Here is a 16582-nt window from a genome sequence, read left to right as displayed (position 1 = left end):
ATTTTCAATGCTTTAGAGCAAATTATCTCCCACTCTATTCATATTCCTGATTGTAGTGACCACTCTCCTAATATTCTGGATTTGTAATTCACCTCTCATCATTCCTGCTGTAAGTACACAATTTTGCCCCCAATTGGTTCATCTGATTGCACTCCCATAAATGTATCTATTCTAATGGCACCTCCTACTCCAGCAGCCCCTTCTAAGCATAAATACTGGCACCTCAACAAAGCTGACCAGAATAACTTAAGTAACTCCTTTTCAGACTTTCTGTGGGTAAATTACTGTCTCCTGTGGTGATGCTTCTGTCTATGCCAAATGCAAAGCAGAGGTTATTCTAAAATGGAAACAATTATCCCCTCTTCCTCCAAGGCGACCTCTTCATCCAATCCATGGTTTAACCATTCCTGTTCTAAGGCCATTCAGGGAAGAGATCAGACATATCTGGCTAGGAAAAATGCTCCTTCCTCTGGCTCCCATTCAGCTTTTGTCACCGCCCGTACTCACTTTAAACATGTTATTCATGAGGCAAAGGGTTCCTATATTCATAATCCACTGATAGGTCTTTCTGGTCTTAAGCTGAGGGCACCTCTAACAACTTCTGTCCTTCACCTTTCCACTCTGATGGTACTACAGCTATCTCTCCTGTAGACAGAGAAACTTTCTTTGGTTCCCATTTCTCCTCTAACTCCACCTTGGATGACTTTAACATTCCTTCACCCCTTCATGCTCCTCTTACTAATCCTATGTCCCTCCCGTAATCTCTTTTCAGACTGTCCGAAAAGTGCTTTTCTCTCAGGACGCAAGCAAAGCTTAAGGTCCTAATGGCATTCATCCTTCTGCACTGTGTGTGCCCCTGAACTTGTATCTGTGCTTACTCACCTGTTCCATTTCTGTTTAAAAACCAAAGTTTTCCTTCTCCTTGAAAGCATGCATTTATACATCCTATCCCTAAGAATGGTGACCATTCTGACACCTCTGACAATCATCCTACTGCTTTGACATCTACCATTTCCAGTCTTTGAATCCCCCCTATCTCCCATATCCTCTGACACCTCAAAAATCACAGCCTTCTCTATCATCACCAGTATGACTTCCGTAAGGCAAGATCCACTAGTGGTATTCTGTCCTATCTCACTAATGTCTGGTCATCATCCCTGAAAGAGTTTAGAGAGTCATAAGCAGTTGCTCTTGAAATATCCAAAGCTTTCATCAAAGTGTGGCAAGTGTGGCTCTATCTCTGCATCCTTACTTAGAGTTAAGTCTAGAGTGGTCCAACTTATAAATTGTCCCAGGCTAACTTCCAAACTTGACCCTCTTACCGTACACTGCAATGTTGGTTCACTTTCCCTCTTCTATAGATATTACTTTGGTTTTTGCCCCCAATAGCTGGCTGTTTGTGTGCCACACCACTAGCTAAACCACACAATACTTGGCAAGCTGCTGTGTCACATAATTATTGTGTGGTCATCAGCAACTCAAAGGTAGGCTGTTTTGATAACTGCTTCTTTTCCTACATGTCAGCTTTGGAACTCTCTACCTTCCCATGCCTTTCACAATATCTATGACCTGGCACAATTTAAAAGACAAGTTTTTCACTTCCTCTAAAATTCGTAAATACTTTCCCTTGTCTTTTCTTTTTCTTTCATAAGTCTCTATTTTTCAATTATGGCCTGGGCTTGATGTGAACATTTGTCCATGACTGAAGATTTAGAAAAAAAAAAAGAATCCCAGGTCAGTGGCTATCTACCAACTATTACCTACAGTAAATGTCCATTACACTGCAAATTTAGGATGGTAAGTTGAAGACCCATCAGACTGAGTTTGGAGTGTAAAAGAACAGTTCATTTGTTCCTAACTTCAGTCTTGGATGCTGGGTGTCAGAAGAATATGAGACAGTCTGCTGCACATTAACTTGATGCATTTTCTCTTTAATTTGTAACATTTAGTGTTCTATCTGCACATATAACCTCAAATTTCATGCTGAATTACATGAACTTGATAGTGCAGTGTTATCTTTTGTGCCTTAAGACCTACAAAGATAATTCAAGGAGAAATTTCTGGATGAAATAAGACAGCTTCTTCAATGTCCACCAGTCAGAGAAAAACGTTCACTTGGTTAACACATGTAAAATCTGTGACCATACTCTCGTGCGATTACAGTATTTGTTACAGTACAGAGGCCCATCTTTTCGTATTGAATCATGGTGGATAAGAGGGCAATCAGTACTAGATGTATAGTAAGATCCAGGAAATACCTGTGCATTGCCAAAAAGCTAAAGATTATCGAGAATCACCAGTGAGAGGAAAGTAGCCAGCTTCACATGCAAGCCCCATTTCTGACCATGAGGTAATTCAGATAAACTCTACTGACTCTGGAGTTATTTCCTTCTGATTCAGAGTAGTCTCTGCTACTCTATGAATACCTCCACTGCACTTATTGATAATTCATTAATTTATAATACCTCCAATGCACTTATGTACATATTAGCACTGCAGTAAACTCCAATTCTAATGGTCTAACTGGGGTGGAGGGTGGTCTGTTAGAAGCTAAATTCTGTTACATCTCAAATTTTTCCAAGGAACATTAATGTATAATGCATTATACATGACAGCTTGAGAATAAGGCCATTCTTCACGTGTTTCTGGAAACAGCAAAAACATGTGAAAAAATGTACATATACATAAAACTTTACATAAAAAATTGGAAATTGAAGTGGTGAAAAGCATAAAACTTATGGCACAAAGAGGGATGCAAAGTATGGTTGGCTCATTCACAGCCCATTGAAGTGGTGAAAAGCGTACACATCATGGCACAAAGAGGGATACAAAGATTGGTTGGCTCATTCACAGCCCAATTATCTATTAATTTGGGAAGCTCACCTTACATAAGTAAAATTTTATCCCACTACTAATTTTATAACCTTTAAAAGCCTTTCTCTAAACATTAAGCACCTCATTCACACATGACTGCATTCCTATATTTACTGCACTTCCTTCATAACTTTCAATCACCCTCCTTTCATGCTTTCATACTTCTCCTCTTTCTTAGAAACAGTCCTAGTGTTACCCAGGACCTCTCTAGAAGCTCCTGCAGTCCAAGGCTATGCAAATTTCAGCAGCAAGAGAATGTGAACTCCTTTGAAATGAGAGTTCTTTGATGAGACTACTCCCAATTACACAAAAGTGACTTTCACTAATGTAACTTTAAGCAGGAAGAGTATAGTAACATTTTTTTTTCATACTTGATTATTGTTTCCCATGTTAGCAAGGTAGTTCCAGGAATATACAAAGAAAGGTTGCATCCACTCATATCTATTCTCTGTTTGGCATGTATAATGCATTAATACCACACTTCCCTATCAACAACCAGGCACCACAGACCTTTCCATGGATTACTGCAGATGCTTCACATACCTTGGTTCAGTCTATTGACATAATACAATCAAACCACCTCACACTACATATTGTCCTCAAACATTTCACCTCCACCACACCCACTGTTCTCTGCACAGTCTTATTTATAGTCCATACCTTGCATCCATATATTAACTTTGGGACTACTATACTTTCAAGTATACCCATTTTTGACCTCTCAATAATGGCAACACCTGTATCTATCCTAATTACCAGAGGTACTTATTGTCTGTATGTTATGAAAAAGTTATGGAAAAAGAATTAGGGGTAGTAGTGAATAGGTTGTGGAATGCATCTCTATTTTTCACAAGTACATTAGTATTGGTATTACGCAATTTCACATTATACACTTCTGGAACACAACACAATCATCAATATAATGAGGACTCTCCATATATGATGTTTCACTAATGGACTCTACCAATTTTTCAGCATTGTACATGCATGATTATTGTAAAAATCATAATCCCAATTCATTTTAAACACATTAGAAATGATATACAAGTACACCACCGATTTTCCAGCACTCTTGGTTCCAAAGTCTTGCCAGATTAACCATTCTGCCAGACCAACCGTGGTCAAGTAATAATAATTCATCAACACACCTCTAATCCACTCATTATAAATCTCTCGTGTGTCTAAAGTATACCATGGACTGCTAGAAATCTAAATTAAACAAATATTAAATGTTTGAGCACCCTAAGATGGTAAGTCTGTCCCTTAGTTTGTTTGAATCCTGTGGAGTCATCTTCGTTTCCTGTTCTTGGTGTTTTCCTAGGTGTGCATCGCCAGAATAATGCAGTTTTGTCTGCTCAGGAATAAGGTTTCGTCAGCTACGAGTTTCGCAAATTTGTCCACATATTTGGCAGCTCCTTCGTGGCTTGCAAACAACTTTTCTCCGCACACTTTATTCATGAAAATGCCATGACACTTCTTGAATCTTTGAATCCATCCTTCACTATAGTTACGCTCATGTTGTAATTTAGGTGCTTTAAGGAACAACTTAGCCTGGTTCATTATCATGCTACCTGACGAGTACACTCCATCACTCTGACGCTGTCGAAACCATTCCATCATCATGCTCAGCACTCTTACCATCTTTCATAGTTCTTCTAATCATCATTTGCTTCTTGGAATTGCTGCCAGCACAGAATTTCAATATTTCCTTCCTATGCTTCTTTACATCATAAACAGTTGACGAACGAATACTGCAGATGTTATACAGCTTAAGCACCGAAACACCACGGTTCATTTTTTTCAACAGTTCTACTTTATATTCAACAGTTCTAGTTTATCTTGGATCGATATGGACTGGTGTTTACGTCTGACAAAATAAGCTAAGAATCTCACAGAATTGTGGTACCACCACGATAAGTAAATAAGCATGCCCTAAACACAACACCATCTGTGGCTGCCCAGAAACTAGGCTGGTGGCTGTGGTAATTTTAAGTTCCCTCACGTAATGCCGTCCGGACTAAAGGATGTGTCAAACCATCAGTTGCCGGAAATTAAGCGGTGTACCTGTATAAGCAAATTTTACAGAGCTGGATATGTATTCTAATAGTCATCAGGTCTTTTACTTACACTTTATGGATTTTTTCCACATTATTTTACTATATATATGAATATATTGTAAAAATTAATAATTCATTTTAGTACAAGCACATGAGAAAAATAAAAGTGCATCATGAATGAATACAAGTAACACCTTGTTTCCTTACAAATATGGAATACACCATATATGTAATAAACAAGGGTAATTCATTGCTCTAAAAAAGGGGTGGCCAAAGTTTTATTCAAGCTGGTAATTTTCAAATATTTGACATTATGGTGGTCCATACTGTGTAAGTGTGTGTGTGTGTGTGTGTGTGTGTTGTTTATAAAATTAATGAAAAAGTGAAAACTGGTTTGTATTAACTTTTTCCTTTTTTCTCTTTAATCATATAACTGCACAACACTTAAATTACATTTGCTCAAGGCCCACATTTATAATAATGACAAACACTCATGAGCCAGATGAAATTGCGTGGTGGGCCAGATGTTCACAGGCCAAAGTTTGGTTTACCCTGCAACGAAGTAAACAACGAACTAATCTTACATATGAACAATGAACCAGTCTTACATATATCTTTCATATGATCATAAGCTGTCAATGCACATATGAGGATGGGGTCTCCAACATAAAGCAGTACTTAGATGTATCTTACAGAAATGTTTACATGACTGCTTACCATATATGATGTAAACTACACTACACAATATTCTATGCTCATTTGAAAATGAACTGAAGTAGCCTCCTTCTGCTACAGCATATGTATAAAGAAGGTAAATATCAAAGGTTCAAAGTGTTTCTATCCAAGTATTGTTAAAAATAAATGTGGAAGAGTAAAAACTAATAGTTAGCTAAACAATCTAAACAAGAGATGTGCCAAGCAGAGCAAACATTATACGTAGTACTTATACTGTCTACATTATACGTAGTACTTATACTGTCTATCAAAAAGTGTCTATTAAAAAGTTTAAAGGTATGGTGTAATAACCTCACATAAAAAATCAGTATCCCTGGGGATAGGAAAGAAAGAATACTTCCTACGCATTCCTCACGTGTAGTAGAAGGCGACTAAAGGGGATGGGAGCAGGGGGCTGGAAACCCTCCCCTCCTTGTATTTTAACTTTCTAAAAGGAGAAACAGAAGAAGGAGTCACGCGGGGAGTGCTCATCCTCCTCGAAAGCTCAAACTGGGGTGTCTAAATGTGTGTGGATATAACCAAGATGAGAAAAAAGGAGAGATAGGTAGTATGAGGAAAGGAACCTGGATGTTTTGCCTCTGAGTGAAACGAAGCTCAAGGTTAAAGGGGAAGAGTGGTTTGGGAATGTCTTGGGAGTAAAGTCAGGGGTTAGTGAGAGGACAAGAGCAAGGCAAGGAGTAACACTACTCCTGAAACAGGAGTGGTGGGAGTATGTGATAGAGGGTAAGAAAATAAACTTTAGATTGATATAGGTAAAACCGAAAGTGGATGGAGAGAGATGGGTGATTATTGGTGCATATGCACCTGGGCATGAGAAGAAAGATCATGAGAGGCAAGTGTTTTGGGAGCAGCTGAGTGAGTGTGTTAGTAGTTTTGATGCACGAGACCGGGTTATAGTGATGGGTGATTTGAATGCAAAGGTGAGTAATGTGGCAGTTGAGGGTATTCAGTGTTGTAAATGGAAATGGTGAAGAGCTTGTAGATTTATGTACTGAAAAAGGACTGGTGATTGGGAATACTGGTTTAAAAAGAGAGATATACATAAGTATACGTATGTAAGTAGGAGAGATGGCCAGAGAGCGTTATTGGATTACGTGTTAATTGATAGGCGTGCGAAAGAGAGACTTGGATGTTAATGTGCTGAGAGGTGCATCATTCTGTGGAGGCGAAGGTGAAGATTTGTAGAGGTTTTCAGAAAAGAAGAGAGAATGTTGGGGTGAAGAGAGTGGTGAGAGTAAGTGAGCTTGGGAAAGAGACTTGTGTGAGGAAGTACCAGGAGACACTGAGTACAGAATGGAAAGAGGTGAGAACAAAGGACATAAGGGGAGTGGGGGAGGAATGGGATGTATTTAGGGAAGCAGTGATGGCTTGCTCAAAAGATGCTTGTGGCATGGGAGGTAGGCAGATTAGAAAGGGTAGTGAGTGGTGGGATGAAGAAGTAAGACTGTTAGTGAAGGAAAAGAGAGAGGCATTTGGACGAATTTTGCAGGGAAATAATGCAAATGACTGGGAGATGTATAAAAGAAACAGTCAGGAGGTTAAGAGAAAGGTGCAAGAAGTGAAAAAGAGGGCAAATGAGCGTTGGGGTGAGAGAGTATCATTAAATTTTAGGGAGAATAAAAAGATGTTTTGGAAGGCGGTAAATAAAGTGCTTAAGACAAGGGAATCAATGGGAACTTCAGTGAAGGGGGCTAATGGGAAGGTGATAACAAGTACTGATGATGTGAGAAGGAGATGGAGTGAGTATTTTGAAGGATTGTTGAATGTGTTTGATGATAGAGTGGCAGATATAGGGTGTTTTGGTCGAGGTGGTGTGCAAAGTGAGAGGGTTAGGGAGAATGATTTGGTAAACAGATAAGAGGTAGTAAAAGCTTTGCGGAAGATGAAAGCCGGCAAGGCAGCGGGTTTGGATGGTATTGCAGCGGAATTTATTAAAAAAGGGGGTGACTATTGTTGACTGGTTGGTAAGGTTATTTAATGTATGTATGACTCATGGTGAGGTGCCTGAGGATTGGCGGAATGCTTGCATAGTGCCATTGTACAAAGGCAAAGGGGATAAAAGTGAGTGCTCAAAGTACAGAGGTATAAGTTTGTCGAGTATTCCTGGGAAATTATATGGGAGGGTATTGATTGTGAGGGTGAAGGCATGTACAGAGCATCAGATTGGGGAAGAGCAGTGTGGTTTCAGAAGTGGTAGAGGATGTGTGGATCAGGTGTTTGCTTTGAAGAATGCATGTGAGAAATACTTAGAAAAGCAAATGGATTTGTATGTAGCATTTATGGATCTGGAGAAGGCATATGATAGAGTTGATAGAGATACTCTGTGGAAGGTATTAAGAATATATGGTGTGGGAGGCAAGTTTTTAGAAGCAGTGAAAAGTTTTTATCGAGGATGTAAGGCATGTGTACGTGTAGGAAGAGAGGAAAGTGATTGGTTCTCAGTGAATGTAGGTTTGCGGTAGGGGTGTGTGATGTCTCCATGGTTGTTTAATTTGTTTATGGATGGGGTTGTTAGGGAAGTGAATGCAAGAGTTTTGGAAAGAGGGGCAAGTATGCAGTCTCTTGTGGAGGAGAGAGCTTGGGAAGTGAGTCAGTTGTTGTTTGCTGATGATACAGCACTGGTGGCTGCTTCGTGTGAGAAACTGCAGAAGCCGGTGACTGAGTTTGGTAAAGTGTGTGAAAGAAGAAAGCTGAGAGTAAATGTGAATAAGAGCAAGGTTATTAGGGTTGAGGGACAAGTCAATTGGAAGGTAAGTTTGAATGGAGAAAAACTGGAGGAAGTGAAGTGTTTTAGATATCTGGGAGTGGATATGGTAGCGGATGGAACCATGGAAGCGGAAGTTAATCATAGGGTGGGGGAGGGGTTAAACGTTCTGGGAGCGATGAAGAATGTGTGGAAGTCGAGAACATTATCTCGGAAAGCAAAGATGGGTATGTTTGAAGGAATAGTAGTTCCAACAATGTTATATGGTTGCGAGGCGTGGGTTATAGATATTGTTGTGCGGAGGAGGGTGGATGTGCTGGAAATGAGATGTTTGAGGACAATATGTGGTGTGAGGTGGTTTGATCGATTAAGTAATAATGGGGTAAGAGAGATGTGTTGTAATAAAAAGAGTGTGGCTGAGAGAGCAGAAGAGAGTGTTTTGAAATGGTTTGGTCACATGGAGAGAATGAGTGAGGAAAGATTGACAAAGAGGATATATGTGTCAGAGGTGGAGGGAACAAGGAGAAGTGGGAGGTGGAGGTGGAAAGATGGAGTAAAAAAGATTTTGAGTGATTGGGGCCTGAGCATGCAGAAGGGTGAAAGGCGTGCAAAGAATAAGAGTGAATTGGAACAATGTGGTATACTGGGGTCGATGTGCTGTCAATGGATTGAATCAGGGCATGTGAAGCGTCTGGGGTAAACCATGGAAAGTTCTGTGGGGCCTGGATGTGGAAAGGGAGCTGTGGTTTCGGTGCATTATTACAAGACAGCTAGAGACAGAGTGAATGAATGTGGCCTTTGCTGTCTTTTCCTAGCTCTACCTCGCACACATGAATGGCAAGGGGGTTTTCATTTCATGTGTGGTGGAGTGGCGATGGGAATGAATAAGGGGAGACAGTATGAATTATGTGCATGTGTATATATGTATATGTTTGTGTGTGTATATATATGTATATGTTGAGATGTATAGGTATGTATATTTGCGTGTGTGAACGTGTATGTATATACATGTGTATGAGGGTGGGTTGGGCCATTCTTTCATCTACTGCCTTGTGCTACCTCACTAACACGGGAGACAGCGACAAAGCAAATTAATAATAATAATAATAAAAAATTAGTATGCATATGGAAAAAAGAATGGTAATTAAGAGCACAGTAATTTTCTTTTTTTTCCTGGAAGGAGGTAAATAAAGTGCGTAAGACAAGGGAGCAAATGGGAACTTCAGTGAAGGGCGCAAATGGGGAGGTGATAACAAGTAGTGGTGATGTGAGAAGGAGATGGAGTGAGTATTTTGAGGGTCTGTTGAATGTGTTTGATGATAGAGTGGCAGATATAGGGTGTTTTGGTCGAGGTGGTGTGCAAAGTGAGAGGGTTAGGGAAAATGATTTGGTAAACAGAGAAGAGGTAGTAAAAGCTTTGCGGAAGATGAAAGCCGGCAAGGCAGCAGGTTTGGATGGTATTGCAGTGGAATTTATTAAAAAAGGGGGTGACTGTATTGTTGACTGGTTGGTAAGGTTATTTAATGTATGTATGACTCATGGTGAGGTGCCTGAGGATTGGCGGAATGCGTGCATAGTGCCATTGTACAAAGGCAAAGGGGATAAGAGTGAGTGCTCAAATTACAGAGGTATAAGTTTGTTGAGTATTCCTGGTAAATTATATGGGAGGATATTGATTGAGAGGGTGAAGGCATGTACAGAGCATCAGATTGGGGAAGAGCAGTGTGGTTTCAGAAGTGGTAGAGGATGTGTGGATCAGGTGTTTGCTTTGAAGAATGTATGTGAGAAATACTTAGAAAAGCAAATGGATTTGTATGTAGCATATATGGATCTGGAGAAGGCATATGATAGAGTTGATAGAGATGCTCTGTGGAAGGTATTAAGAATATATGGTGTGGGAGGCAAGTTGTTAGAAGCAGTGAAAAGTTTTTATCGAGGATGTAAGGCATGTGTACGTGTAGGAAGAGAGGAAAGTGATTGGTTCTCAGTGAATGTAGGTTTGCGGCAGGGGTGTGTGATGTCCCCATGGTTGTTTAATTTGTTTATGGATGGGGTTGTTAGGGAGGTGAATGCAAGAGTTTTGGAAAGAGGGGCAAGTATGAAGTCTGTTGGGGATGAGAGAGCTTGGGAAGTGAGTCAGTTGTTGTTCGCTGATGATACAGCGCTGGTGGCTGATTCATGTGAGAAACTGCAGAAGCTGGTGACTGAGTTTGGTAAAGTGTGTGAAAGAAGAAAGTTAAGAGTAAATGTGAAATAAGAGCAAGGTTATTAGGTACAGTAGGGTTGAGGGTCAAGTCAATTGGGAGGTGAGTTTGAATGGAGAAAAACTGGAGGAAGTGAAGTGTTTTAGATATCTGGGAGTGGATCTGGCAGCGGATGGAACCATGGAAGCGGAAGTGGATCATAGGGTGGGGGAGGGGGCGAAAATTCTGGGAGCCTTGAAGAATGTGTGGAAGTCGAGAACATTATCTCGGAAAGCAAAAATGGGTATGTTTGAAGGAATAGTGGTTCCAACAATGTTGTATGGTTGCGAGGCGTGGGCTATGGATAGAGTTGTGCGCAGGAGGATGGATGTGCTGGAAATGAGATGTTTGAGGACAATATGTGGTGTGAGGTGGTTTGATCGAGTAAGTAACGTAAGGGTAAGAGAGATGTGTGGAAATAAAAAGAGCGTGGTTGAGAGAGCAGAAGAGGGTGTTTTGAAATGGTTCGGGCACATGGAGAGAATGAGTGAGGAAAGATTGACCAAGAGAATATATGTGTCGGAGGTGGAGGGAACGAGGAGAAGAGGGAGACCAAATTGGAGGTGGAAAGATGGAGTGAAAAAGATTTTGTGTGATCGGGGCCTGAACATGCAGGAGGGTGAAAGGAGGGCAAGGAATAGAGTGAATTGGAGCGATGTGGTATACCGGGGTTGACGTGCTGTCAGTGGATTGAATCAAGGCATGTGAAGCGTCTGGGGTAAACCATGGAAAGCTGTGTAGGTATGTATATTTGCGTGTGTGGACGTATGTATATACATGTGTATGGGGGTGGGTTGGGCCATTTCTTTCGTCTGTTTCCTTGCGCTACCTCGCAAACGCGGGAGACAAAAAAAAAAAAAAAAAAACTTTCCTCATGCATCTACAAGGGTACAAACAAAGAAACATTTAAGGAAACAAATTTAGTGTTTTTATCTGCATTGCTTTTGTTATTTCCCATGTGGGCTCCTTCCTCTGTTATATGTACACATGTGTTACTGGACTCCAACTGTTTATAGTCAGTGGAGGCATGGGAGGACAATCTTGCCAAGGAATTTCTCACCCAAAAGGAATCCATCATTTCCTTGTTGTAGATTATAGCATAGCCTTGAAGCTACAGAACCCCATAAAAGGGGTCCTAGAGTTGTATAACCAAACCACATACTATACACTCTCTCTCTCTCTCTCTCTCTCTCTCTCTCTCTCTCTCTCCAAAATTAAGTTTTCAAAAACAAATGTCCATCATCTATAGTCATTCTCTCAGCTTATAATAACAAACAACGTATGATGCAAGCAGTACCCTTATAAACGTTCCTACAAGCTTAAATGCGAGTGACAACCTATGAAGAGTTTTGTTCCTACCCAGATTCACCTTAATCTTATTTATTGCAGAGTTGACTCCCATTACATGACACTAATATTAGAATTTGTCGAACAGCTTCCCAAGGAGGTGAAAGATTATTCAATACCGACATACCTGATCCCGGACAGCCTGCCTTTGTTCATTACTGTGTTGTGGACATCTCAAGGATCGGGTGCACATTTTGTGAGTATGTTCAGAGATGACTCCACAAATCTGTTTCAGCATGGCCCGCTTCTCCTCCGCTGTTCCTGTAGCCAAAGTACTTTCAGCGCTGCTACTAGATGATACACTGTCAGACTTAACCTGTTGAAATTTTATAATTGTTAACTAACGACATAAAAAGCTGCAACATAATTTAATATATATGGTTAATGCAAAAATAGTGGAACACACAATCAGTTACATCTTTATGAAAAATAAAAATTCTCAACCTTATACATCAATGTATTATTCAATGTGATCATTACAAACCTAACTCTCCAATTCATAAAGCCACTTTTTCTGGTATCTTATTTTCCTCTAACTTTACCCTGAAAAATTCCACATCCACCATCCAGCCTCCTCACACTAAACATATAACCTTTCCTGCATTTTCTTCACACAAGAGTGCTCTCCCACCTACGAGTGGGCAATATGTATGATCTAGCTAGTATATCTCCTCACACCATGTGGATATGTGCCACCAAAATAGCTCTGATTCTTGCTAAATTATTTTGTCTCCATCTCTATATCCCCTTTTGGATGTAATCCTTAGTGCAATCTGTCCCTAAGAAAGGAAGCCATTCTAAGCCCATCATTCTCATTTCTGTCATCTCCAAAAGCTTTAAAACTTTACATAACTTTCATTGTCTTTAACAATTTGTATCTCATTCACTCTTATTATTTCTGGTCCTCCTCTCCCAGGAAATTTAGTAATCTTTTGCTGTAACTATCAATATCTCCAAAGCATTTAACAAAGTATGATCTACATCTTTGCTTTCTAAACTTCCTTCTTTTGGCTTTTCTGCTTCTTTCTATTTTCTAATGCACAGCTTCCTTCCTAATTTTATCATTGCAGGTGTTGTCAATGGACTGAGTTACTTCTCCCTCTTACACCATCAACAGTGGTATCCCTCTAAGTTCTGTCCTCTTGCCTACCCTTTTTCTCCTATCCATAATAGATCTTTCTTCAAGGTTTAACCCTAATAACTTTTATGCCATTGATTCCACTATGCATAATTCAACTCACCCCCTATTGTTGACTCCTGTACTTGTTCTTTTTCTCACACTGAACATACTTCCTATCTTAATTTGGACATGTGCATTATCATGGAATGAGGCAGAAAACCTGATTATTTCAACCATGCAAAAACATAATTTCTACCTATATTTCTTTTCAAATGTCACATATTCCCTTAAACAGAATTTTCGATCACTATAATAAAACCCTGCTATAACATAAGCATGATGTAAAAACCTTATTCTTGTTTCAGTCAAGGAGACTCACATAATCATCATCAAAAAGGTTTCAAAAAGATGGGGATGTTGCGTAAGTGCTGACATAATTTTTCTTCCGAGCAGCTATTCTCCTTTGTATAAAATAATGTTCACCTATCTGCAGTAGCTGCTCCTCCACTGCTGTCTTAACCGGAACAGAATCAAAAGTTATTATTACTATTATCATTACTACTATCATTTTCTTATCATTATTAGTATACTTAATCAGTTTCCTGCGTCAGCGAGGTAGCACCAGGAAACAGTTGAAGAATGGCTCATCCACTCACATACACACACACACACACACATATATATATATATATATATAAACAAATGCCCATACATGCACATATATATGCATATACATACACAAACATACACGCACACACACACACACACACACACACACACACACACATATATCTATTTATTTATTTTGCTTTGTCGCTGTCTCCCGCGTTAGCGCAAGGAAACAGACGAAAGAATGACCCAAACCACCCACATACACATGTATATAGATACACGTCCACACACGCAAATATACATACATTTACATCTCAATGTATACCTATATATACACACACAGGCATATACACGTACATAATTCATTCTGTCTGCCTTTATTCATTCCCATCACCACCCCGCCACACATGGAATAACAACCCCCTCTCCCCTCATGTGCACGAGGTAGCGCTAGGAAAAGACAACAAAGGCCACATTCGTTCACACTCAGTCTCTAGCTGTCATGTAATAATGCACCGAAACCACAGTTCCCTTTCCACACCCAGGCCCCACCGAACTTTCCATGGCCCACCCCAGACGCTTCACATGCCCTGGTTCAACCCATTGACAGCACGTCGACCCAGGTATACCACATCATTCCAATTCACTCTATTCCTTGCACGCCTTTTACCCTCCTGCATGTTCAGGCCCCGCCCACTCAAAATCTTTTTCACCCCATCTTTCCATCTCCAATTTGGTCTCCCACTTCTCGTTCCCTCCACCTCTGACACATATATCCTCTTGGTCAATCTTTCCTCACTCATTCTCTCCATGTGACCAAACCATTTCAAAACACCCTCTTCTACTCTCTCAACCACACTCTTTTTATTGCCACACATCTCTCTTACCCTATTATTACTTACTCGATCAAACCACCTCACATCACATATTGTCCTCAAACATCTCATTTCCAGCACATCCACCCTCCTCTAGCCCACGCCCCACAACCATATAACATTGTTGGAACCACTATTCCTTCAAAAATACCCATTTTTGCTTTCCAAGATAATGTTCTCGACTTCCACACATTCTTCAAGGCTCCCAGAACTTTCGCCCCCTCCCCCACCCTATGATTCACTTCCGCTTCCATGGTTCCATCCGCTGCCAAATCCACTCCCATATATCTAAAACACTTCACTTCCTCCAGTTTTTCTCCATTGAAACTTACCTCCCAACTGACCTGTCCCTCAACCCTAATAACCTTGCTCTTATTCACATTTACTCTCAGCTTTCTTCTTTCACACACTTTACTAAACTCAGTCACCAGCTTCTGCAGTTTCTTACATGAATCAGCCACCAGCGCTGTATCATCAGTGAACAAAAACTGTATCACTTCCCAAGCTCTCTCATCCACAACAGACTTCATTTTTGCCCCTCTTTCCAAAACTCTTGCATTTACCTCCATAACAATCCCATCCATAAACAAATTAAACAACCATGGAGACTTCACACACCCCTGCCGCAAACCTACATTCACTGATAACCAATCACTTTCCTCTCCTCCTACACGTACGCATGCCTTACATCCTCGATAAAAACTTTTCACTGCTTCTAACAACTTGCCTCCCACACCATATATTCTTAATACCCTCCAAGGAGCATCTCTATCAACTCTATCATATGCCTTCTCCAGATCCATAAATGCCACATATAAAGCCATTTGCTTTTCTAAGTATTTCTCACACACATTCTTCAAAGCAAACACCTGATCCACACATCCTCTACTACTTCTGAAACCACACTGCTCTTCCCCAATCTGATGCTCTGCACATGCCTTCACCCTCTCAATCAACACCCTCCCATACAATTTCCCAGGAACACTAAACAAACTTATACCTCTGTAATTTGAGCACTCACTTTTATCCCCTTTGGCTTTGTACAATGGCAATATGCAAGCATTCCGCCAATCCTCAGGCACCTCACCATGACACATACATACATTAAATAACCTTACCAACCAGTTAACAATACAGTCACCCCTTTTTTAATAAATTCCACTGCAATACCATCCAAACCCACCGCCTTGGCAGCTTTCATCTTCCGCAAAGCTTTTAGTACCTCTTCTCTCTTTACCAAATCATTCTCCCTAGCCCTATCACACAAACACACACATACACACACACACACACACACACACACACACACACACACATATGTATATATATATATATATTTTTATTTTGCTTTGTCGCTGTCTCCCGCGTTAGCGAGGTAGCGCAAGGAAACAGACGAAAGAATGGCCCAACCCACCCACATACATATGTATATACATACACGTCCACACACGCAAATATACATACCTATACATCTCAACGTATACATATACATATACACACCCAGACATATGCATATATACACATGTACATAATTCATACTGTCTGCCTTTATTCATTCCCATCGCCACCTCGCCACACATGAAATAACAACCCCCTCCCCCCTCACGTGTGCGAGGTAGCACCAGGAAATGACAACAAAGGCCCCATTCGTTCACACTCAGTCTCTAGCTGTCATGTAATGATGCACCGAAACCACAGCTTCCTTTCCACATCCGGGCCCAACAGAACTTTCCATGGTTTACCCCAGACGCTTCACATGCCATGGTTCAATCCATTGACAGCACGTCAACCCCAGTATACAACATCGTTCCAATTCACTCTATTAGTTGCACGTCTTTCACCCTCCTGCATGTTCAAGCCCCGATCACTTAAAATCTTTCTCACTCCATCTTTCCACCTCCAATTTGGTCTCCCACTTCTCCTCGTTCCCTCCACCTCTGACACATATATCCTCTTTGTCAATCTTCCTCACTCATTCTCTCCATGTGACCAAACCATTTCAAAACACCCTCTTC

The 16582-nt window shown here is 40.5% G+C and overlaps 1 protein-coding gene across 6 annotated transcripts in view; it reads right to left on the bottom strand.

The window, feature by feature from the left end:
- Nucleotides 1-16582, bottom strand: part of Sgf11 (SAGA associated factor 11kDa) — a 431536-nt gene that overhangs the window by 12013 nt on the left and 402941 nt on the right. For all 6 annotated transcript variants that reach the window (XM_071663261.1, XM_071663260.1, XM_071663262.1 and 3 more), the window contains one exon: nt 12088-12276. In XM_071663261.1, the coding sequence (XP_071519362.1) occupies nt 12088-12276 (189 nt within the window). The remainder of the gene's footprint in view (nt 1-12087; nt 12277-16582) is intronic.

Source organism: Panulirus ornatus, chromosome 7 (genome assembly GCF_036320965.1).
Source record: "Panulirus ornatus isolate Po-2019 chromosome 7, ASM3632096v1, whole genome shotgun sequence".
In the NCBI taxonomy this organism is placed as follows: domain Eukaryota; kingdom Metazoa; phylum Arthropoda; class Malacostraca; order Decapoda; family Palinuridae; genus Panulirus; species Panulirus ornatus.
This window is presented reverse-complemented; position numbering and strand designations above follow the sequence as displayed.